Below are 26,641 nucleotides of genomic sequence, written 5' to 3'. Positions count from 1 at the left end.
CATAAACTTTACAGCACATATTGTTTGCTCATGTATACAGGGATGATCCTGGCCCTTCCGCTGCCTGAGGCAGCAGCAGTTGCTGCTGCCCCCCTCCCCTGGAAATTCACTCTTAAAGTACCAGGAGCAGCCCTTGGTACCCAGTATGGTGCTGCTGCCTGAGGCGACAGCCTCAACTTGCCTCATTGGCGGAGCACCCCTGAATGTATATGTCACTGATGATGTGTCAGAGGGAAAATGGCCATTGAGTGAAGGCTGCTACTTGATTTAGGAAAATGTGATGGCATTGGCAAATGGAGGGGGTATATGCTGTACAAATAATGCAACTTGGGAGGGATGTGCCTAATTTTTACACATGGTAGGAAAATTTAGGGTTTAGATGTCCTTTAAATTGGTTGTTCACTTTTAAATTAACTTTAAGTATGATGTAGAGATTGATATTCTAAAACAATTTGTTATTGCTTCACATCTTTATTATTCGTGTTTTCGAGTTATTTAGCCTTTTATTCAGCTGCTCTCCAGTTTGCAATTTCAGCAATCCAGTTGCTAGGGTCCAAATAACCCTAGCAGCCATGAACTGATTTGAATAAGAGACTGCCTAAATATCTTTCACGTCACTTCCCGACCTTCTACCGCAGCTCAGGCCCGGATAAGACTAAGGGAGTCCTAATAGCTATACGGAAAAATTTACCACTGACAATCACCCAACAAATACTTGATGACCAAGGCCGTTTTATTATCTTAACAGGGGAGATATTTGACAGCCCAATAACTCTGGTCACCTACTACACCCCAAACACTCATCAGGAAGCCTTTCTAGACCACTTACTCAGTAAAATCTTGCACCATTACTCGGGTCCCATCATCATGGCAGGAGACACAAATGTCCCCTTCGACTCACTCTGGGATAAATCGCACCCTAACACCAACCCCTCGACATCCTATTCCCCAGCCCGGATAAAATCATTGTTTAACCGTATGACTTTAATTGATACCTGGAGGGAACTACACCCGCACACTAAGGACTTCACCTTCTATTCCAACCCGCACGGTACATATTCTAGGATAGACCACATATTAGTTTCTCAAACATTAATTCCTAACGCATGTCAGGCTCGAATTCTGACTACCCCCTGGTCTGACCATTCACCCACCACTCTTACATTGACGGGTCTGTGGCAGAGACCATCCAAATTCAATTGGAGACTTAACGACTCCCTACTAAAAAATTCTACAACATTCACGCCACTTAAGCTATCGGTCGAAAATTATTTTAAGGAGAACCTCAGCTCAGTCTCCTCTCCTATCACTTTATGGGAAGCCCACAAGGCAGTTATCAGGGGCGAGATAATTAAATTAGCTTCCGTCACGAAAAAGCAAACCCAACGGAAAATCACGGAGTTAGAACTAAAATTACATCAATTAGTCCAACAAGATCAATCCTCTCCATCATACACCCTTAAAGCATCTATACGTCAGGCTCGGACTGACCTAGATGTTTTTTTATCCCACATTACAGAAAAAAAACTACAATGGACCAGACAAAGGTTCTATGCCCATAGTAATAAGATTGGGACGATGTTGGCCAGGAAACTTAATCAACCCACTATCCACAAATCGCCGCCCACCACGATACGTACTAAAACGGGAACTTTAACTAGTAATCCCCATAAAATATTGCAGGAATTCTCCGCCTGCTATTCTAAGATATATGCAAAACCGGCAACCTTCCCATCTGCATTAGCTAATAGACTCATTACTTCTCTACATCTTCCCAAATTAACAACAACCCAATCTGACCATATTGATTCACCCATCATGAATGAAGAGGTTTCGAAAGCCATCAAAAATTTAAAGATAGCTAAATCCCCCGGACCAGATGGCTTCACTGGCCTATACTATAAGAAACTGACAACCTTACTAAGTCCACACCTCACCGAAATGTTCAATTCGATCAGATCAGGGGAATCCTGTAACGAAGAGTCGCTGAAAGCTCAGCTTTCATTTATCCCCAAACCAAGAAAGGATCATTTAGATTGCTCAAATTACCGACCCATTTCGGTTATGAATATCGACATCAAACTCCTTACAAAAATTCTAGCAGACAGGCTTAACCGGCTCCTCCCTGATCTGATCGAACAAGATCAAACGGGTTTTACCCCTAACAGACAAGCCACAGACAACATTAGGAAAACCCTACAGCTCATAGATATATTACATAAAACTAACCAACAGGGGATGCTACTATCTATAGACATACATAAGGCCTTCGACTCTATTTCGTGGGACTATTTGTATTTTATACTAAATAAATGGGGCATCGGACCCTACTTCATTAGGATTATACAGACTCTGTACCATTCCCCCAAGGCAATCTCCAAGTGGGGGTCGTACACAGCTGAACCCATTCACATCGAGCGAGGGACGAGACAGGGGTGCCCTCTATCCCCTATACTATTAATTTTGGCCATAGAGCCCTTGGCGGAACTCATCCGACAAGACAAAAATATCTCAGGGATCTCTCAACAAGATCATACTCATAAATTGGGTCTATATGCCGACGACATTCTAATGACCATAACAAGACCTCTTACTTCCTTACCCAACTTAATCCATTTATTAGACACATTTGGGAAGATTTCCGGACTCACAATAAACCATACTAAATCAGAGGCCCTTAATATCTCATTACCCCATCATACAGTTAAGTTACTACAGCTTAACTTCGATTTCAAATGGCAAGACGTAGCCATCCATTACCTAGGAGTAGATATCCCTCGAGACACCAGCAGGTTGTACAGCCAGAACTACCCTAGATTATGGACAATGACAGAGGAAACCTTACAAAGATGGTCGAAAATGGACCTCTCATGGTTCGGTCGGATCCAGGCATTTAAAATGACACTTTTACCTAAAATTCTCTACTACTTTAGGGCACTACCCGTTCCCGTACCAGAAAATGTCCTTCGAACTATACAAAAGAAGTTTTTCCAATTTATCTGGGCAGACAAACACCCCAGGATTCCTCGACGAACCATGTACAGCCCCAAAACTCAAGGAGGCCTAAATGTCCCCAATCTGCGCTATTATTATGCAGCCGCTCAACTGGTGCCACTCATCCATATGCATGCTACCATACCACCCAAATGGGCTACAATGTTGAAACATCAATTAAACCCGGTCACCCCACAGGCGTTGGTATGGTGTCCCCCTGTATTACGTCCTGACGCCATTGACCCTTCCTTGGCCCACTCCCTCAAAGTTTGGGATAGATATAAACATCCAGCTAAACTTATTTCATCTACACTCCCAGCAGCCCCTATATTGGGGAATCCATCCTTCCCCCCTGGCTTATCGGCTAAACCATTCCACAGGTGGTCATCCAACGGCTTCCGATATATATATCATTTCTATTCCATCTCGGGACTCAAAAGTTGGTCCTCTATACAAGAATCTTTCCATTTCCCATTGTCTGAACAGTTCAGATACCAGCAGATATGCCATTTTCTCCATTCGCACAACAAAGAAAAAATATCCTTGACTACTACCTACTTTGAAAATGCCTGTATTAAATATCCATACTCACGAGGATTAATTTCCTATCTATATCGTCTCCTGCTAGATATGGACTCCCAGGTCCCCTTGTCATATACGACGGCTTGGGATAAAGATCTCAATGTTACCATTGACAAGGAAACCTGGGACAAGATATGGGAAACTACAGCCCACTGTTCCAGAAATGTCTCGTTACTAGAAACTGCCTATAAAGTCCTTACTCGATGGTACATGGTCCCAACTCGTTTACATAAAATTAATCCTCAACTTAGCCAGGATTGTTTTAGGGGCTGTGGACAGAGTGGGACCGTCATGCATATTTGGTGGACCTGTCCACATGTTCATAGATTCTGGATTCGGATCTATACTATTATATATTCAGTGACACGGGTTAATCTTAAGAAAGATCCGATTCAGGCTTTATTGAACCAGAAGATCTCCAATGTTCATAGTAATACAAAGTCCCTAATTACTTTTATGTTCCTTGCTGCGAAAATTACAATAGCCAAACATTGGAAATCGTCTCAGATCCCAATACTGCATTTTAAAGAGAAACTAAATTGGATCATGGTCAATGAAAGGTTAACTAGCATACTTGTGGACAAATATCAAAAATTCAAGGAAATCTGGGAACCATGGTACAGATATTCCTTTCCATTGGCAGACACCCCTTCTATTCTCTGGTAATCCCCTCTGAATGTATCGTGTTTATAATCATTGGACAGTACCTGGTGTGACCTGAGGTAATGGGCACTTGATACTATTGTTTGGATAAGCATTGGTTATTTTCCTGAGCCGTGAGCCAACGAAAATGAATCCATCTCATCGAGATATTCTACATAGTCAAGGGACCCCGCTGAAGTCGCCAACATCTCTGCTTCACATATACAGTTAAACATACGTCAACTGTACCATGTCATCTAAAGTTAGTACTATCATTGTTGTAGCTCGTCTCTCTCCCACTTCTGACAGAGTGTCTGGAGGGGGGGAGGATGAGCTTGTTTCATTATCTTTCTCTCTTCTCTGTTTTCCTCTGTTTGAAAATACCTGACGACACTGCTTGATTGTAAAACCTTTTTCTTTTCTTGGAAAATCAATAAAAAACTATTGAAAGAATAAGAGACTGCAATATGAGTAGGAAGGGACCTGAATAGCAAAATGAGTAACTCAAAGTAGCAATAACTTTAAATTTGTAGCCTTAGAGAGCATTTGTTTTTAGATGGGGGTCGGTGAGCCCCATTTGAAAGCTGGAAAGAGCCAGTCTGGCAGTTTAGTAATCCAAGTGCAGATTCTGAACTGTTACAATTTGCTACATTTAGCTGATACAATTATTTCATGTAAAATTCGCTGGCGAAAATGCGCCGGCCACCAATAAAACGGGTGCTGGATTCGCGAATTTGCACCTGCCAAATAAATTCGCCCATCACTAGCTATTGTCACCCTTAGGGAGCCATGCAAAAAAGGGTGTAAAGTTTGGTACTATTTAGTAACCCATAGCAAATAATGAGAAAGTAGTATTGACTGGTCAGCTGTTGAACACAAAAATCTCAAAGACTTACAAAACCATGACCAGCACCCTTTTTTGCACCCCAATAACACTTTTCCCATAAACTGTAATATCAAAACTGACATTGGTACATAATCTGTATGATTTGTACATTTCTTCTATTGAGTGTTCTGTAGAACAGTAGTATTGTTAGTTAATTTATTAACATAAATTATGTTGCCAGTAGTATCCAATCAGCAATTCGTATTCAACACAGTGAAGTAACTATAGGACGCAGGGCCCCCAGGCAAAAATTATTGGAGGGGCCTGGGCAAACCTGTATGCCTACCTGCCGCACTCCCCCCACCTGCTGACACCCCTACTTTCAGCCCGGCCACTCGAGAGGAGGAAGGGAAGGTAGATTTCTCTACTGGCACAGAAGAAGCGGACCCTGATTCCCTTTTTACTGGGCCCCCCTGTGAACGCAGGGCCTGCTTCATCCAAAGTTACGCCAAGACTACAGTATAAAAAAGGAAAGTAAAGGTCTGATTGGTAACTGCACTGGTGCAATTTAGCACCTGTATAAGTAAATCGGGCCTAGATTGTTAATGTTGCTGTAAGTGTTCCTGTAATATAGAGCATAGTGGCATCCTTTAAGATGTTATAACCCTTTTTGTCCTTTGTTTTTAAGAATGCGGGAGTTAATTTAGTAAGAATTCCAATGACTACGGCAAAAGCAAGGAAGGATGACAATGGTGATATATACTGTCAGCCAGAGACCATGTGTGAAGGTAACAATCTGACGCTAATTTCATGATATTATCATTCAGAAAATGTTAGTTATTATAGACTGTGGGCCTGATTTAGAAACGCCTGTTTCTAAATTTCAATTTCTGATAGCACCTAAAAAGCTCTGAACAGACTTCTACGAGTTATTTAATGAAAGGAAAGATCTATTTTGAATTTGAAATTAACTCTTATTGGTAGAAAATATTCAGCTAATTGGCTTATTGACAACCTTCTAGACCTTTCAGGTATCCAGATGATGCTATTTTAGTACAGTGTCATTTATTATTGTTACTAAGTAGCTCTATGAAAACTTTCTTTATCTGTAGTTTAAAAACATAATGGACTGTGGCTAATATAAAGATTTTTCTCCCAGGAGTTAAAGGGGTTGTACACCTTCCAACACTTTTTTCAGTTGGTTTCAGATAGTTCTCCAGAAATAAAGACTTTTTCCAAGTACTTTCTATTTGTGAGTTTTTAATATTAAATATTAAAGTGTAAAGTTTCATTTTTCAACTTCTAAAGCAACTCTGGAAGGGGGGTTGTCGACTAAATTGATATATTTAGTTGATACATTTCTTATATTTGTCCCTGCTGAGCAGAATCCCTGAGTTTCATTAAAGGCAGCTGTTATAATTGATACAATACTTGCTAATATTCTACAGATGTTGCTGAGAAATGTATTAACTAATGCAGCACATAGTTCAGAGTCTGCGCCTGGATCACTGAGCTGCCAGACTGAAACACCAGACAGGAACATTAAACTTTAAACTTATTATTATTATTTGGGAAAAAATAAATATGGAAAAAAATTGGAAAAAGTCTTTATTTCTGGTGAACAATCTGAAAACAACTGAACTGAAAAAGTGTTTGGAAGGTGAACATTGCTTTAAAATTGGCATAGCATTACCCCCATCATGTTGCCAACAGCTGTAGTACATGTGCCTTTGTGTGCTGTGTGCTTTCTTTGTGCTGTGTGCTAAAATTGCCTGTTACACCCTCTTTTGGTTTACAAACACAGTGCAGCATGCTGAGACAAATAGCAGCATTGTCACTTATACCTTCACTAATAAAGCAATAAATACTGGTCTCACTTCATGATGCTTCAGAACACCTACATTGCCATCAATGTAAATCTCATTTACAAAACATTCAACTTTTCTGCAAGGACTGATACATCAGAGCAAGTAACACAGGACACACACTTTGCTGTACTTGTGATTAAGCTGGGTAAGAATGTAGCAGTGTAGGAAAAACATGGTTTGATACCATTCATTTAGTAAATGGGCCTTAGAGTCTTTGAAATAATCATAATTAACAATAATTCGTTATGGGCCGTTTAAGGCCAAGTGTACATAATGGTTTTAAATCAATGTGACAGATGAAAGGTTTAAGTGGAATTTTATGCTCCCAGGCATTGAACTTCCACGGATTAACTATGATTATAATGGCAAAAAGTACAGATATGTACATGTATATGTATATGCAACTTATGTGGAATGGCGACCAATTCCCACCAAGGTAATGCCTTTTTAACCTACTGTATTCCATAATGATGCTTACCACTGTAACCTTTTGTTATTCTGGGTTGTAAAGAAGTCATATAGGAAAGTTTATTAACAAATCTGACATTTGAGCAAGGGCCTTTCATATGTTTGTAACATCTTGAATGTGGATCTCAGTATTACAAACATAATTCCCCTATCTCTTGTGATTCATTTCTCACCTGTTCAGCTGGGGAACAAGGTCTCTGTTGATTCTAAGATGTGAGCCTTACAATATACTACTACATCTCAAATCCTTTGTTGACATCGTACATATAATGAGGCTGGTTGTGCAAATTATAAGTGTACTATTACATAGCTGTATTTTACTTTTATTTGGAGCAATTTACTGTCCACAGGAATGCCTTGCCTTAGGGCTCTTACGACGAGCATTTTTAACTGCTCTCCCCTGTGTTCCGGTTTCATGCGTTCAGCCGCAGAGAGTGCGCAGGAGTAGACACACTGAATTCTTTTCAATGGGGCTGTACTCACACAGACGCATGGACTTTTTAAAAGTTTTATTGGGTTTTACAAAAACAAGCAAGATATAACATTGGTCCATTGAAGGACTATAACACAAACTTATACAGCTTATAGAGTGCAGAGAGTTAGGTGTCCTAGAAGAATTTGATGATGGAGAATACACCTAAGCTGTCATTAGAGCTAAGTAAGAAAACTAAAGTAAAACAAAACATATTAATGTAATAATGCTCAGCTAATCTTGAAAGTAGAATAAGAAAGATATTATGAAGGCTATGCCGGAATAAATAAACATTTTGAAATGAGTTACAAACTGCAATTATAAATGTAGCAGTCCAAGTGAACGGAGTTTGTTAGTAGAGTCAAAAAAATCCCAATATAATGACCAATTGTTAATGAAATCTTGTTTAAGGTGAGGATCATCAGTCTTAATCCTTATCGCTAGCATAAGTGATTTAAGAGGGACAAGATATCCTTTATTAAAGGTGTAGATACAGATATCCAGTTTAAGAATAACAATTTCTTTGTAGCTGCTGTCAACAATGTGCATGTAAGCGCCAAACGCAGGAAAAATGCAACATGCTTACATGCATCTATGTGAGTACAGCCCCATTGAAAAGAATTCAGTGTGTCTACTCCTGCGCTCCCCTGCGGCTGAATGCATGAAACCGGAACGCAGTGGAGCGCAGCTAAAAACGCTTGTCTGTAAGAGCCCTAAGGCAATGTAATTAAATCTCACCTCATGGCAGGATCACTGCAGAAGTACTGTAGCAACTCAAGCGTAGACAATCTGTAATCAGGTGTAGTATAGAGTTTGTGATAAGACGCAGACAACTTTGCTTTAATGTATAATAACTTTTTTAACAACTGACATCTGGGTTTCTGCCAATGGTAAAGAACACCTTATTAAAACAAAGAATATTTATTTATCTTATAAAATGATTGTAACAGAATAAGCTTTACATTTTTTTGTTTGATGGACAGTGAAAATTTATTTTTTTAATGTTCCAGATAGTGAAGTTCGACATTGTCACAAAACATATGCTGTCTTGGACTGAAGAAATGTCCTCGCCTGCAGAACCTATGTTCATTCCACATCCAGAAGCTAAAGAAGAGGATGAAGGTAACTAATTAAAATATAAGGACGTATAGATGATATATATTTGACAATCTGATAAAGACAGCATAGTTAATGTCAGGCATAGGCTGCATTATCTAGCTATTGCTAACAAAGGTTTCACTTTTGAGCTGTGGACATACTTCAGAAACTTGGGGTGGTGAGTTTGTGTGTCCAGATTAGATGTTGAGACTTCAGCATGACAACAGTAAATGGCATGAGATAGGGGCATGGAGGGTTGTCTTATGCTCTAATTATGTAAAATGTTTGGGGTTATTGGTGTAAAGTGTTCATGTGCACATTTATCATGGAACAAAAAGCATTTAATTCGATTTCTGTACATAAAAATGTTGTCCCGAGTGTACAAATGGATTATGCTGATCCTGTGCCGTGTTGGGCTATTTACAATATATTCAGTACTTTCTCTCTCTATGTGCTTGTTGTATTGTCAGAGGGCTTAGAGCTATTTGGCCAGTGGCATAACTAGAAATCACTGAAACCAAAATAATTTAGTGCCCTCCCTTAAACTTTGTCTGTATGTACGTATATACATATATATTCATATACTTACACAGACAGGGTCGGACTGGGCCAGATCCAATCCCTGCGTGAAGCCGCTAGTGAGGCTTTCAAACTCCATCCTTTGTCCTCCACGTGCCTGCAAGAAAGAGATGTTAGATATGGTGTTGCCAGAAGGGGTTACAGCTAGGGCAGCAAAAGATCTAGTTCTGTTGAGCTTTAAGATATTGTACCACACAAATATGTAAAAACCATTATGCAAAATACCCTAGGTCCCAAGCATTTTTATATAAGCAGATTGCTAATATTTACCTAATAATAGCAGGTCCTCTGCTCATAAATTTTGTTGCACAATAAAAGAAATGTGTCATCTATTATGTTCCAATATGGATAATTAAATTGTTCAGAGGTTTTAAAATTATTAGTAAATGTAATTGCATACAAATGCAGTGTTTGTTCATCTATTTCACAACATATTTGAAGGTGAATGTTGTTGATTGTATAATTTTGTAGTATTGCTTATGCAACAATCCTTTTAATACTGAGAGGAAATGTAAAAAAAGCAGCACCAGTCATTTACCCACACTGATATAGAGTAGAAGAGAAAGTCTATATTTATGATGGCAAATCTTGAACACCAGCTTGTGCCTAAGTGCAAGTGAGAAATGCATAGTTCACTGGTACACAACCTTTGCTACTATAGTTGTTATAGAACCACAATTTTCAGGAGAGCTGAAAAATTGTTGCAAAAGCTACAATGCTCTTCTGATTGTCCAACCCTGGTCACAGTATCTTTACCTCACACTTATTCTGTTTTCTTACAGGGGTCATACTGTCCTCTGTTGTGTCTTCAGATCCTAATTAAGCTCCATTTCTGCTTATACTGGATGCAAAAACATTTCAAGAGCTGGGACGGGCCAGTATCAATGCAGACCTCCATTTGGACCTGCAAGGAATCTTCATACCAGAGAAGAATTAACAAAATGACCTAATGATATATTTGTCAAGCTGACATACATCAGGGCATTTGGTTAGCTCTTTTCACTGGGATAATCGGTATCAGGATACATGCAAAATGTGGTCAATAAAGCCATAACGTCTCATGTCACATCACAAGGACACTGCTGTGCTGCTATGGGTTACTGCAAACGCGGTGAAAACCTAGTCTCTTTTATTACATAATCCCATAAAAGTGTTACTGTAATCTGAAGCCAATGTTCATATTATATATATATATATATATATATATATATATATATATATATATATATATATATATATATATATATATATAATATTTTTTTTTTAAATAAGTAATGTTTTCTTTTCTTTCCTCTACCAATATACAGTTACCCTGTTTGGCCCTTAGAGATGGGCACCGTGCTAGGCCTAGCTATATTATGATCTCATAAAACCAGTGGTAATAAAGAAATCTCTCTTTGTTATAGAACTTTATATTTAGTCACAGTTTATACCCTAGAAAAACAGGGACAGTGAATTGGTAACACAATGGGGTATATTTATCAAAGAGTGAAGTTAGAGATCACCACAGTGCGCTAGCGTGAATTACCACCTCTCTCCATTCATTTCTATGGGATTTTTAAAGGCGTATTTATCTAAGGGTGAACTTTTTCTTTCACCCATTGATAAAAACAAAATAAAAATCCCATAGAAATTCACTGTAGAGAGGCAGTATTTCACACTAGTGGACTGTGGTGATCTCTAACTTCACTCTTTGATAATTATACCCCAAAATATCTGTTTTTGATCTGGCTCTAAGCAGACGGCATCTGTTTGAGGATTTTTTGGAGCGGAATATCAGGAGCAGGTAGGCATGCCACACCACTTCTGCCATCACTGCTTTTCAAGAGGTTTCAGCAAGATTTATTGCCCTTTTGCATGAGAGGTGGCTAAGGATAAGCTTTGTATTTCCTGCCAAGATCTGTCTCTAGCAGTAATAGCTGCAGTGTAAAAGAGACCTGTATCCCATTTATTTGTGATGCATGCTCCTCCCCAGATATCTCAGCAGTTAGAATGTAGATCATGCAAACTTCATATATTATGGTGAAGAGAGAAAACTAATAAAATAAGCCTGTCAGTGAGTAATATTAACCCTGTAAACTAGTTGTTATGTACAACAGCCAGAACAATGTGTTCTGCTACTGCTTTGAACTAGAACTTGCAGCTTATCATTCATTAAATGCAAAGTGTAAAGTGCAAAATACCATGTTTTTTGCACTGGTTCATGCCGCCCTCTATTTTGGACAACAGATGCAGATCGATGCAGAGCTGAATTATAAGGAGCAGGTAGAGGCATGCAGTGCTTTCTGAATCAGCATTATGGGCAGCTTTTGTACTCCTTAGTGCACTTGCGTCCTGGGTACTGAATGCAGCATGTTCTTACTTCTCAACATAAAAAAGCATGCTTGTTTTATACAGTAACGATAAAAAGGACCACTATACATATTGAAATGATGCCTCATTTAAAACAAACCGTTATTAAAGCGACAATATACCAACTTTTTTAACATTGGTTTAATGAATAAGTATTGTGCTTAGCATACTGTAAATATTTCCCAACAGACAAAACAATAGACACAAATTATGTTCAGCACAAGCCCCATTCATTGAACTAATTGATAAAAGGGATATAGTGGCCCATTAAAATAAATTTTACCTTGGAAACGTATACCTCAGTGCATCTTTTGTATATATTTTTGAAGCAGAATGGTGTCAAACACAGAATATAATTTTTATATAGATAAAAACTGTAGCTGCTCCTCTCAAAGTGAATTATGATTTGTTCTTGTTGTGTCATTGTAATTTAAAAAATGTAAACACTATGGAACCAAATACTAACTGTGATGGTCACTAACTACAGAGAATCTCGAGGCCAGTCAGATACTGATTATTTGTACAGTGAGCTAATGTTTGTCATTTTTATGTCAATAAGTGAGTTTCTATTGGTTTTAAATTAGATAAATTAACAAATTGTATATGTTCATTTTCCTGTTGTGAAATACCTGTGTTCTTACATCAATGGCTGGTTAAGCATGCTAGCGCATATTAGCATACTAATGATATATGACACTGCCTTCTACACCTGTACTTATAAGATCATAGTTCATATCAGTGCACACACTTTTAGAAGAGATCAAAATGTAAACATTTTATACACATCAAACTTAGTTTGATCTTCATTATGCAGATCACGCAGAAAAACCTCACTTAAACAAGAGCAAGAGCTATTTTTGTAATTAATTCTCATCTCCTTTTCTGTCACATGATGTATTAGGAAGATAGCTACATCTAATATACTCACTACATAAAAAAATTTAAATAACAGAGTGACATATGCAATATAGATAGGCTTATCAATAATGTAACAAAATTTTATCACAGTGTCCATGTAAGCAAGTATTTTTAGCAAACCAGTCCAATAGGAATACTGGGTTATCTCATACAGACATACATCGGCATTTGGCTCCAATGCTAATTCTTTAGAAATATGCAATTGATCAAGTGGGGAGATGCTCAGGAGGGAGGGGGAATGGTGGTACTTTTTGCGTAACACAGGTAATGTCGGACAGATCCTTATGGAATGAAAATCACACTAAATACAGACTAGGGGGCAGATTTATCAAGGGTCGAATTTCGAAGTGAAAAAACGAATGAAAGGAACGATTTAATCGATCGATCTTCAAAAAAAAAAACTTTGACTTCTAAAAACGTAGCCAAATGTTCGGCAGGTTTAAAGTGGCGAAGTGGCGAAGTCGACGTTTTTTAAAGAGACAGTACTTAGATTTTCGAATGGTGGAATATTCGAAGTATTTTCAATTCGAATCGAAGTCTAAGTCGAATTTGGCCTATTCGATGGTCGAAGTACCCAAAAATTATTTTGAAATTCGAAAATTCACTTCTAATTCATTTCGACCCTTAGTAAATGTGCCCCTAGATGTATGGGCACTTGCTTATGCGGCAGAACAAGTGATAGGGAATAGGCCACTTCACATTTAGGACAGAGTGGTAGATAACCAATTGTTTGCACACCGTATTGGACTTAATGTCTGTAATGATGTTTCACTAAAGGAAATGTTACCATATCAGCGGTCTGTCCACCGTTCCCATTCAGGCTATCAATCACCATATACACTACTCCGCATGCATATTCTCCTGATCCCCACAGCATATGTTACAACTATTTAGAGGGCACATATGTCTGATGTAAGATCTAAGTGGAACCAGCATATGTAAGAAACATATATGCTGTAATCCCTGAAACTTTGATGCCAGATCGATACACATTTTTTTTTTAAATGGTTTAAATTTATGAACTCCCCTCAAATTTTTAATGGAGCTATTAAATGTTATGTTTAAATTGGGTTTTCCTGATATATTAGTGGATTGTGAACTGCTTATGACACATTTGGCACTTAATGCACTACTAGCACTTATGAATTATTAATTTATTTCTCTATAATCACACTGAATATTGGTTTTTCACAAAATGAACTTAGTTCATTTAGTGGTGGTAGGTAGGTGAAGGTGAGGAAAACACACAATTTATAGAATATCTCATACATATATCCTCTTGTCAAAAAGCAGGGGGCCTATGTAGTAGTAGTTATAACCTGTATGTCATGTTTTAGTTCTATGCCAGTGATGCCCAAACAGTGGCTTGTGAGCATCAGGTTGCTCCCCAACCCCTTGGATGTTACTCCCAGTGGCCCAAAGCAGGTGCTTATTTTTGGGTGATAAAAACCAGATGTACTACCATACAGAGTCTTCCGTAGGTTGTCCTCATAGGGACTAACAAACTGCCAATCACAGCACTTATTTGGCACCCCTATTACGTTTTTTATGCTTGTGTTGCTCCCCAACTCTTTTAACATTTAGAGGAACATTTATGAAAGGTCGAATTTCGAATTCATGTGAGTTTTTAAAAACTCCCCTAAACTTCCATAAATTTGAAATTTGACCAATCTGAATTTATTAAAATAATCTTATTTTTTAAACTCTGATGAATTAAATCAACATGAACCCTCAAATCGAATTCAATTTGAGTTTAAAAAACTTGATTCAAGTTTTTTCTCCAAAAAAAACTTGAATGTCGGAAAGGCTGCAAACAACAACAAATTGATCCCTGAATGTCTCTCATAGACTTAAACAGCAATTCTGCAGGTTTTAGGATGAATTTGAGTTCTTAAAGGGCCAGAGTATGATAAACCTCGATAATCAAATTAAAATCAATTTATTTCAGAAAAAAAGTAAATGGCATTTCTCAAATACATAATGTCACTTAGTCCAGCATTGGGGTCCGGCTGGAGGTTAAGACAGTCAACTGGAGTCTCTCTCTCTGTTCCTACCTGGTTCTTCCTCTGTCAATGTCACACTCAGACAATAATGGAGCCATCCATAACAGGCTTTTAATATCCTGCATTATCATACTGCATGAGGTTAGTTAACTTGGTGATTGTGCTTCAAATCAAAACACAATTGCAGTAAAAAAAAACATGATATTCGTCCTACTATTCCAAATGCAACAACAGCTGTTCAGAATGCATGAGCCTGACCCACCAGCAGAGGCCAAACGCACAGGCAGAAAACATTTTTTTTTAGCAATCATATTCAAACAAGCAAGATACATTGTAAATGATATGATAAATACATGCCTTTGCTTAAACATCACAATAAAGTATTTCAGCCTTACATGTTTTATGTGTTGAACACACTTTTGTAAAAGCATTACATCTGCTACACCACCCCCTACTGGGTATTTAAGAAAATGACACCTACTAAATTTGGTTTTATTGCAGAATACTTTTTGCATTATTTACATCACACCAATATATTTTATGATATGACTAATACCAACAAAGGACAATAAGATCCTTGTTTTGTGCATTTAGAAAGTGTTCTGGTACAACGGGGGCCTTTTATCAATATTGGCAAAATCTGCACCTGGGCAGTAACCCATGGGAACTTTAAATAAAAAAGGAATAAAACAAGATTTTACTATTCTACCTGCAGCTGGCTGAAAAAAAGAATATCTATTTGTTGCTATGGGTTACTGCCTAGGTGCAAATTTGCCCACTGCTGCCACACTATGTTTCAAAACACATTATTTTCAAATGCAGTATATCCTGAATCACACAAAGAAATTACAAACACTAGACATTATCTTTCTTTTGCAGTTGATGGGTTGTTTAATGGTATATTCCTTTCCCATATGGTTAAATTAAAAGTTGAAATAAATAAATTGGTATTGCACACTATATAGCCGATACAATTTGAAAATTCAACTGACTAGCCATGACCTGACTTTAAGCTTTCAATTTAACAAGGCACTTGATATTGCCTAAAATATTTGGTCCTACTGTTAACTATAGTCTACCTGCACAATAGACTTTTGCTTATCTGTACACAATCTAATTTGGTTACCTTACAAGGACCAAACATGGAGGAAGCTTCAGTAGGTTCCTGTTTGCCTTGTTTAGCTCAAGGAATAAAAAAAAAAAACACAGATTTTTCAAGATCAAAACAATAGACAAAATGTATTACAAAGGCAGTATACTAACCTTTAAGTCAGTTATTATAATGCCATTTTGTATGGGGGATGAAACCATTGGTATTCATGGGTTAGATGTACACCTTTATCGCCATAGAATAAACAAACTGAATAAACTGTTAGATCCAAAAAAATCTTCTTCATTGCTATAAAGGAGATGAGTGTAATATTCCATTTGTTATTATTTCCATCTACTTTTCGCTAGTAAATGTTTAGGAGCAGAGAAAGAGGAAAAGAATAGTGCAGTCCTCCCTAACTAGTGATACTTAGGTACACAGTGGGAGCCTAGGTGCTCTATGCATGGCTCAAGTCTTGGTGTAGGAATGAAACGTTTGGGTTCCTAGAGTACTGGGCTGATTTTTCCTTGGGGTACAACCTATTTAGTAGCGAGGGCTTGAGCCTCAATGGAAGGAGGGGGTGGGCCAAAGAATTATGGGGAAGCTAGGGTAAAAATTTAAATATAATTGGTATCACTAAGACCTGGTGGGATAAAACATGAGACTGGGCTGTGAATTTAAATGGTTACACCCTTTTTAGGAGGGACAGAGGGATAAAAAAGGGTGGAGGAGTATTTATGTATGTAAAGCCTAAATTGAAGCCATGCAATAAAGAAATATCCATTGATGGCACCAGTGTCGGACTGGGACACCAGGGGCCCACCGAAAGACTTAGACCAGGGGCCCATTCTCAGTACTATTATTCTTCCTCTCCTCATTCAACCTCTATTCTCCTATTCTCTTTTCTTTACATATTATAATCTATTAATCCATCTATTTATCCTCTTTATTCTCATAGAAATAGGCAATGACCATGAAATAGGCCAAATGTTTAGAGGCAGGAGAGCCCACTGACACCTTGGCCCACCGGGAATCCCTATGGATAGAGATATCAACTGGGCAAAAGGTTACAAAGAAAATGATCATTGGTGTATGCTACAAACCACCTTGTATAAGTGATGAGAATGAAGCCCAGCTTCTTTTACAAATAGAACAAGGTCAAGTTATTATTATGGGTGACTTTAATTGTCCAGACATTTACTGGGGTAATGGGGTTGCCAAGTCACAAAAAGCAAGCATTTGTAAATATGCTGAATGACAACTTTTTATTCCAGCTCGTTCAAGAACCAACAGTGTCTTTTGGATCTTGTAATAACTAATAATAGCGAATTTATCTCTACCATTTGTGTGGGTGAGCACTTAGGGAGATTCTGTTGCAGAGGCAATTCTAAAACACAAAATTTTAGACAGTACAAGGGCATCTCTGCAACATATTAAGTGAGAAATACTTTTCAGAGTGTTAAACGCAGAACAAAAATGGGACGTTTTTAAAATGATGCTTAGTAAGTATACAGTACATGCCAGTATATACCTTGTAAGCAAGGAACAAGACCGTTGTGGTTCAGTAGAAGTGTTGGTGTTGAGGTGGGTAAGAAAATGTGTTCTTATAAGGCTTTCAAGTTAGCTGGGACAGCTGAAACTTTATCAGGTACAAGGAAGCCAATAAATAATGCAAAAAAGCTAAAGACAAGCTAAAATCGATATGGAAAATGGTATTGCAGCAAGCAGTAAAAATAATCCAAAATTATTTTTTAAATATGTAAATAAATAAAGCAGGAAGGGGTGGGACCCTTAATATCAGAGGAAGGTCAGCTGGTTGAGGAGAACAGAAAAAAGCAGAGATTCTGAAATGTAATTTTTCATCTATCTACACAAATGAGGAACCAGTTAATCTAGGTCTCCTTCTTAATAGTCCCAATCCTAGTAATACAACTAATGATGCATGGTTCACACATGAAGAAATTCAAAAGAGACTAGAACATGTTAAGATAAACCAAGGTCTAGGATTCATTGAGGTCTGGCACGTGCCGAGAGACTGGCATATTGCTAATGTGGTGCCACTATTCAAAAAGGGATCCCATTCTCAGCCTCAAAACTATAGGCCAGTTAGTCTGACATCAGTGGTAGGAAAGCTTTTCAAAGGGGTATTAAATTATAAGATACTGGACTTCATTGCAAATCATAACACTATGAGTTTCTGCCAGCATGGTTTTATGTGTAATAGATCTTGCCAGACTAATATAATTTTCATTTATGAGAAGGTGTGCAGGGACCTTGATTCTGGAATGGCAGTGGATGTTATCTACTTAGACTTTGCTAAAGCATTTGATAGTGCCGCAAAAAAGGTTACTGGTTATATTAAGGAATGTTGGCCTGAAACATAGTATGTGGTAAATGGAACATTCTTTAATTAGACCAGTGTTGTTAATGGAGTACCACAGGGCTCTATAAATGCAAAAATGAGGTTTTGTCCAAACGATCTCCACCTGTGTAGCTCACTTTCCTACTCAGGCCACACCAGCCAGGCCAAACTTGTACTCATGCAACAATTGTAGGATAGGAAGGAGCATTACAATCCGCAGACTTGGCTGCAAAATTCCTTTATTGTCACCACATGTTTCGGATCATCATGGATCCTTTTTCACTTGAAAAAGGATCCATGATGATCCGAAACATGTGGTGACAATAAAGGAATTTTGCTTGAAAAAGGATCCATGATGATCCGAAACATGTGGTGACAATAAAGGAATTTTGCAGCCAAGTCTGCGGATTGTAATGCTCCTTCCTATCCTACAATTGTTGCATGACCACAGGGCTCTGTACTTGGTCCTTTGCTTTTCAACTGCAGTTATTAATGACCTGGAGGTGGGCATTGAAAGCACTTTTTCTATTTTTGCTGATGATACCAAATTGTGCTTAATATAGGTTTCCATTCAGGATGCTGACACTTTGCAGAGTGATTTGACTAAATTGGAAAACTGGGCAGCAAACTGGAAAATTAGGTTTTGCACTTTGGCAAAAATAATATAAATACAAGTTATACACTAAATGGCAGTGTGTAGGGAGTTTACTTAACTTAGAAGGATCTACGTTTTTTTTTGTGGATAACAAGTTGTCTAATTCTGGGCAGTGTCATTATGTGGCCACTAAAGCAAACAAAGAACTGTCTTGCATACGAAAGGACATAAACTCAAGGGATGAAAACATAATTTTGCCTCTTTATAGGTCACTTGTAAAGCCTCACCTGGAGTATGTGGTGCAGTTTTGGGCTCCAATCCTTAAGAGTGATATAAATGAGCTGGAGAGAGTGCAGAGATGTGCAACTAAACTGGTTCAGAGGGATGGAAGAATTAAATTATGAGGGTAGACTGTCAAGGTTGGGATTGTTTTCTCTGGAAAAAAAGATGCTTGAGAGGGGACATGATTACACTTTACAATGCATTAGAGAGCATTATAGACAAATATCAGGGGACCTTTTTATCCATAAAGAGGATCACCGCACCAGAGGCCACCCATTCAGACTAGAGTTAAAGAACTTTCATTTTAAGCAATGTAGGAGGTTCTTCACAGTGAGGACAGTGAGGTTGTGGAATGCACTGCTGGATGATGTTGTGATGGCTGTTTCTGTTAATGCCTTTAAGAGTGGCTTGGATGATTTCTTGGACAAGCATAATATCCAATGCTATTGTGATACTAAAATCTACAGTTAGGGGCAGATTTACATATGGTAGAATATCGAGGGTTAATTCGAAGGATTTTAATCCATCGATCAAACAATTTTTCTTCAACCAAAAAAAGCTAAGAAAGCCTATGGGGACCTTTCCCATAGGTTAACATTGAGGTTCGGTAGGTTTTAGGTGGCGAAGTAGGGGGTCTAAGTTTTTTTTAAAGAGACAGTACTTCGACTATCGAATGGTCGAATAGTCAAACGATTTTTAGTTCGAATCGTTCGATTCAAAGTTGAAGTCGTAGTCGAAGGTCGAAGTAGCCAATTCGATGGTCGAAGTAGCCAAAAAAAACATTCGGAATTCGAAGTTTTTTTTATTCTATTTCTTCGCTCGAGCTAAGTAAATGTGCCCCTTAGTGTATGAGTATATATAGTTTTTGTGAGTGTATGGAGGGGTCAGTGTGTGTGTGTGTGTGTGTATGGATGCTGAGTTTCATTTGGAGGGGTTGAACTTGATGGACTTTGGTCTTTTTTCAACCCGATCTAACTGTAACTATATGTTTTCCATCAATTTCAGGAATGTGTCGATACAACAGTACATTTGGCAATTACTCGAGGAGCTATTGGCCTGCTATTGCATTCTTAGTTGTGGTCCAAAGGGAAGTCATGAGTTTCTCCCTGTAGAATTTAAACATCCTGTGCACCAAGGGATAAGATGATCACACTAATTACTTTATTGTTTAGTTTTTTTTAACTTGCAGGCAGCACAACAACATATAATCCAAAACTTGATTCCTTACTTATCTGGCTAACACAAAGCCTGCCTTGCCTTCCTTTGTACTAGACTACCGCCCAACATTTTGTAAATAAAAAGAGGGACAAAAAAGATATTTTGACCACACCCATTTTTGTGACCACACCCCCTAATCACTATGTTCATTTTACAAAATTTGGCAGGTTATGAAAGTTTGAACACATTTCTGTGTTTTCTTTATCAGTCATTACAGTTTTGCTAATGAAGGTGAATTGCCCTTTAGGGCAAGGCCAGACTTGGCGTTTTTAAAAAAGCTCCGCCAGGCGTAAATACGTATAAACTGCACTACCACTGAAACTAATGGAAAACACACTATGGCAATTCACACAGGGCGCTTGCAAACCGAAATCCGCCACAGGACGCCAGTATTGGCGTTTTTCAGCAGAAACGCCAATACGTCAAGAAACTACCAAATCAATAGAGTCTATGGGATCTGCATGTTTGAAACCACACTTTGCGTAAATAAGCAGCGTATTTTAAATATGGTGTCCAAATTCTCAATGAGAATGAGAAGTGCATGTTGGAAAAAGAAACCTACGTGCTGAAAAATGCATGAAAAAACGCATATTGACGTCACGTGCGGTTTCTTTTTTAAAAATGCAACGTAAAATGCCACGTCTGGCTTTGCCTTTAAGCTGTGAGTCACAGTTTCCCCAAGAGACCCGTTTAACCCGGGCAGCGTTAAGGCCGTCGTCTTACCTGTATCCCATTTGACCACTCCCACACCCCCCTTTATCATAAAGATCCCAATAAAGACACTTGAGGCTCAGGATGGAATTCATAGGCCGCAGCTTTTATTAAACTTTAATATATATGTATGTATTAATGACACATAACTGTAACATAACAGTAATTCCCACGGGAATGCTTGCCTAACTGGTTACTCCATAGAGTGACCGGGCCACTGCCATGCCGGCCACCCGGGCGCTGCCCTGGATGGGCAAGTAGTAGCAGATGGCCTCACTCGACTTTACCTCCCGGGGCCCTTACCCGGAGAGGCACCAACACACGCCACAAATAGGGGACTACAGCCCCATTACCCACACTGGCAAGCATTCCCCCGCCTGCCATAACTAAATACATGCAAATACAATTCCTTCTAAACATAAGGGATGGGAGGGCGGGATGCTGCTTACACCTCACTGCTAGCTGTAAGATGGATGCCACTGCTTTCCTGCTGGATTCTACTCTGCCTGGTAACCCCACCTTTACTCTCTCCCACCAATCATAACCTTTCTAAGACTAAGGCCTGCCTAACCCAGTCAAAGCTTCCCTCCTTCCACTGTGTTTATCTGGGAAGCCCTATGACCCGGGCAGCGTTAAGGCCGCCGTCTTACCTGTATCCCATTTGACCACTCCCACACCCCCCTTTATCATAAAGATCCCAATAAAGACACTTGAGGCTCAGGATGGAATTCATAGGCCGCAGCTTTTATTAAACTTTAATATATATGTATGTATTAATCACACATAACTGTAACATAACAGTAATTCCCACGGGAATGCTTGCCTAACTGGTTACTCCATAGAGTGACCGGGCCACTGCCATGCCGGCCACCCGGGCGCTGCCCTGGATGGGCAAGTAGTAGCAGATGGCCTCACTCGACTTTACCTCCCGGGGCCCTTACCCGGAGAGGCACCAACACACGCCACAAATAGGGGACTACAGCCCCATTACCCACACTGGCAAGCATTCCCCCGCCACGGCTCGGGCCGCTTGACCCCTTAAGCTGGCCGGGCTCCACCCACACACTCGCCCAGCGCCCTTTCAATTCCATCCTGCAACCCCAGCACAAAAATGTCCAAACCCACCTGGCTTAAGTGCACCCCATCCTTCAAGTAATACCCCGGGTCCCCCGTTACCACGTACTTGTGTCGTACAATAAAGCCGCCCATCTTCCTAACGATACCGGCCGACTGTTTATTAATCACCTTGCGACTCCTCTCAATAGCTTCCCATGTGTTGACAAACCTCCAGTGGATCCTACTCACCATTTCTGAAAAAACTATCTTTACATTGGGCGCTAACTGCATGATCCTCTCTAAATCACACCGCATAACCCGTATAAGTTCCCTTTGGGATACCCTGCCCAGGTCATTACCCCCACAGTGCACCACCAGTATGTCTGGTGGCATAGCAATTCTCATTTGTGCTGCAAACTTTAGCAATACCTGCTCCCATCGCATGCCCCCAACTCCAAACCATTGAATCACTACTTGAGTTGGAAGGAAGCTTAAAAGTGTTCCTGGTGGATATATTTGCAACCGCTGATGTGCCCGGGCAATGCATGAGTCACCCACAATCCAAATCACCGATGAACCTGAAAGAAATAATAACAAGAAAGAACCACACGAAAGGGAGGGAGGGGTGGTAGTTAAAGGTACACACTCACAGCTTATTCAACCGAACATAGGATCGAAAACTAGCTGACTCCCATCTACCTATGCGCTTGATGGAACTACTGGACAAGCCTAATCGCGCCGCTTCCGTGGCTGCCCCTATACGAAAGGAGTGAGTGCCAAATTCTTCAGGGTTGACCCCCAACTCTCTCAGGGCTTTGCGCAACACAAAGGCAAACTGATAGCGTGTAAGCAGGGTGCCGTTCCCATGCTGGAAAAAGGGGCCAGGAGACACCCCCCGTATCCTTATGAATTGTCGTGTGAGCTGCACTGGGCAGAGCTCCCCCCCACTGCCTCCAAGGGCACCAGCACCCCTTTTCCCTCCTGATCCGTTTTTGATCTCCTCAACCAGATCTCAACCCTATTCTCAAACGTATGTACATCACTTAACATGAGGCCCCCCTGGCGTGCCTTGCTGGCACTAACCAGTTCCCCAACCCGAAAGGCCCCAAAAAACGCCAGCGCAAATGCAACTCTAAATAGGAGTACCTCGTCCCCTGATGAACAAACCTTGTCAAGTCTTTTCGAAACCTGACTTAATAACTCGAAGGACAATGGCCTGCGCCCCTCTTTTTCACCTTTTTTTTTCTGCGAATGCCCCTGTTAACCAACTGAACCACAAAGTGTTTAGTCACATCACGAACACCCTGAAATTTAAACAGGAATGATAAAGCAGATAGGTCCCTGCCTATTGTTGCCCCAGAACATCCCTGGTGAGCCCTCCTGCAAAGGAACCACAACAGCACCTCCAATCGCGACTCGTCATGGACCAATGGGCCTGAGTTCCCGCACAACTGCTCCCAGTCTTTCCACACCTTACGGTAAGCCACCCAAGTTGTCGGGGCAAGGGACCTGGAAATCACCGCCCCCAGTATTTCTGGCCAATGGTCCAGAGCCAACCCGGGCAAGGGCTGCCGACATCCTCTGCTGTGGGGGCCACTGTTCGAAACCGGTCCCACTGAAAACGAGACAAAGAGTCCGCTATCACATTCCTGCAACCCTCTACGTGTGCCGCTCTAAAGCATATGTTAAGTTCTAAGCAGCGCCGTACCAGCCAGCGCAGCAGCGCCAAGACTGGCAACGAGGAGGCAGACAGATTGTCGATAGCGGACACCACTGCCATGTTGTCTGAATTAAAACGAACTTTCCGATTGGCAAATTCTTTACCCCACAACTCCACCGACACCAATATTGGGAACAATTCCAGGAATGCCACATTCCTTACCAGCCGGATTCCACCCAGCTGTAGGGCCACTCCTCCGCGCACCACTTTCCAGCCCAATATGCGCCGAAGCCTGTACTGCCCGCCGCGTCCGTGAACAATTGTAAGGAGTCCGCCGGTACTTCCTTCTCCTGAATAAATTGGCGCCCATTAAATGAGTCCAGTAACTGGCCCCACACTTTCAAATCCTCCCGCATCCCGCCAGTTACCCGTATGTGGTGATAAGGCTTTGTCACCCCCGACGAGCTCAGGGAAAGGCGCCTGCTGAAGGCCCTTCCCATCGGGAGAATCCTACATGCGAAATTTAATTTCCCCAAAAGTGACTGCAACTCCTTTGGGGATATACGAAGGTTCTGCAAGGACAACGCCTCAAAGGGCCCCAGTGACACCTCTTTGCCAATTTTTTCCCTGACCACAACGGGGTATTCATTCACCGACCGCAAGTTTTTGCCACAATCCACCCCAGGTGCATCCTGAAAAGGAATCCAGAACCCACGTGTAAAACCTTCCCTTAACAGGATGGCATCCCTTTGACAACTATAACTGCTTAGCCACCGCTCCATCCCTTCTATCCTCACGGGGGTACTCCCCTTTTCCCCCCGCATCCCCAGGCTTGTTGCCTTGTTTGCCTTTCTTGAAGCATTTTGAGAAAGGGTGCCCCCCACCGCAACCGGAGCATTCATGCCAGAATCTGCAGGTATTACACTGTCCCTCATTGAACTGAAAGAAAACTGGCTTCCCGCTGCTTGCCAGCGAGCCGGACTGTTGCTGCCCGCTGGCGCCCCCCTGAAAGGGCGACCCTTTTTGAGGACTCATCAATTTTAGCCATAAATTGATATCCTTATAATCCCAGCGCATATTGGGGTGCGCTGCTTTGCTCGTCATATTTCCACCACGCTTAAACCCCCAAAGTCTCTGCTTGCCGACCAAATTTCATCAACATAACAAAAGAGGGATGAACATAGCTGTGGTTGTTTTTCCCCCAACACACTAGCATATATGCAAAAGGCCCTCAGCCACGTGCCAAATGATTTAGGAATTTTCCTATATCGCCTTTTTTCCTCCTCCTCACGCTTTTTTGCTTTTTCCTTATCTTTTTCCTCATCCACATCTACAAAGTCCTCTCTGGGAAGTAGCGAGAACAGCTCCAAAAATTCCCCCTTCCATATCTTTTTCCTTTATTTCAGGTTTCAGATGCACCCCCAAGGGGCCAGCACAACAAAAGTATGACCCCCCTAAGGCCGTGTCTGCCACCTGTACTCCAACACCCGCAGTGCCCCCAGCCACCACCAAAGTGGCCTGCTGAGCTGGAGGCTCCGCCGTCTAAACCCCCGTGCTGGGCTGACTAGTCCCCGCGACAGGAGGAGGAGTGGGGTTCGCTACCGGGCTATGCCTCTCTGCCCCCAATGACCCCAATGCCCCTTGTACCGGTGCCCCCATCCCCTGTTTCCCAGGATGATACCATATCCCTAAGCCCCGTCAGCAAGCCTAACAGTGACCCATGTACCCCCCCAGGTCTCGCCTGCGCCAAAACCACCTGCTGCAACTGCATTATTGGTAAAGCATGCTGCGACTGCATTATTGGTAAAGCATGGTACTCACCACCCATAACGACTTGAGGAGTCCTGAATTTCCTGGCACCGCCGTGCGTTCGGCCTCCCCTGATACACCACTGCTTCTGACCTCGCCTTGGTCCGCATTAGTGGTAGGTCGTGAGTGACGCCAGCTGCGGCGAGTGGTCCGGTCCTGAGATCCATCTGACTCCGAGCCATGGGGGCTGTAAGACCGGTCCCTGTTCTGATTGCGCAGGGGGGGTATCCCCCCCGGGCTGTCTGGTCCTGCCTCTGGTCTGGAAGCCCTGGTAGGGGCTGTGCCTCTCCTGTGCTGCCCTTCTCCATCTGAAGAACTGCCCTGCTCCCTTTCAGAAGCCCTGTCCTGGGCTGTTACAGTCCCGCGACTCCAAGCTGCAGCTGCTGGACTGTTGTAAGCAGCCTCCCCTGGGCTGTGAGACGAAGTTGCTGTACCCCTACTCTGCCTGTGTAGGCTTGGAGGGGTATTACTGCTGCTGACAGGTACAGTGGGAGTGTCTCTGGTGCCTCTCTGCTTGGCTGCGCCTCCGCGTGCACCCTTTCTACTCCCCTGTGTGTCTGGCGTGTGCAGGGGGGAAGACGCGCCATTCTGCCTGTCTCCCCGCGCTGAGCTGCGGCTCGCGCGTAAGCTCCACCCACTTCTTTGCCCTGATGTCGGCTGCAGCGCCAAGCATCCTCCGGATCTCCCATGCTCATTATTCCCTCCTCAAGGCACTGCGGGAGTGCTGGTCCTGCTACTCCTGGGACCCCTAGTAACCCCCGGACTCGGACTGACCGCCCGCCTTCTCTTTCCCCCAAGTTCTGGGCTGAGGCGCGCTGGGGGCCTGCTCCTCCATTGGGGCCTACTGGGGGGGGGTACTATCGCCACCTGGGGGGGCCATTAATCCTATCCAGCTGGTCCTGTAACCATGAAGGACCGTGGCTCTGAGCCTGCTGTCTCAAAGATTCCAGCATAGCTGTGATATCCCGACTCACCATGACACTGATGCTGCTAATGCTGCTTACACCTCACTGCTAGCTGTAAGATGGATGCCACTGCTTTCCTGCTGGATTCTAC

At 41.4% G+C, this 26,641-nt stretch overlaps 1 protein-coding gene and 1 pseudogene across 1 annotated transcript; one reads left to right on the top strand and one right to left on the bottom strand.

The window, feature by feature from the left end:
• The window catches only part of LOC108714965, a 41,117-nt pseudogene extending 30,406 nt beyond the window's left edge, over positions 1 to 10,711 (top strand).
• A 10,793-nt stretch (positions 10,712 to 21,504) lies between these two features.
• On the bottom strand, positions 21,505 to 26,596 carry LOC108708941. Its single transcript, XM_041561130.1, has 2 exons — positions 25,598 to 26,596; positions 21,505 to 22,694 (listed from the first exon to the last, which is right to left on the bottom strand). The coding sequence occupies exons 1-2, from the start codon at positions 25,602 to 25,604 to the stop codon at positions 22,099 to 22,101; spliced, it is 603 nt and encodes a 200-aa protein (XP_041417064.1). The 5' UTR covers positions 25,605 to 26,596; the 3' UTR covers positions 21,505 to 22,098.
• Positions 26,597 to 26,641: the final 45 nt, after the last annotated feature.

Source organism: Xenopus laevis, chromosome 4S (assembly GCF_017654675.1).
Source record: "Xenopus laevis strain J_2021 chromosome 4S, Xenopus_laevis_v10.1, whole genome shotgun sequence".
Lineage (NCBI taxonomy): Eukaryota > Metazoa > Chordata > Amphibia > Anura > Pipidae > Xenopus > Xenopus laevis.
The sequence above is the reverse complement of the archived record's forward strand: the minus strand, read 5'-3'. Positions and strand labels throughout refer to the sequence as shown.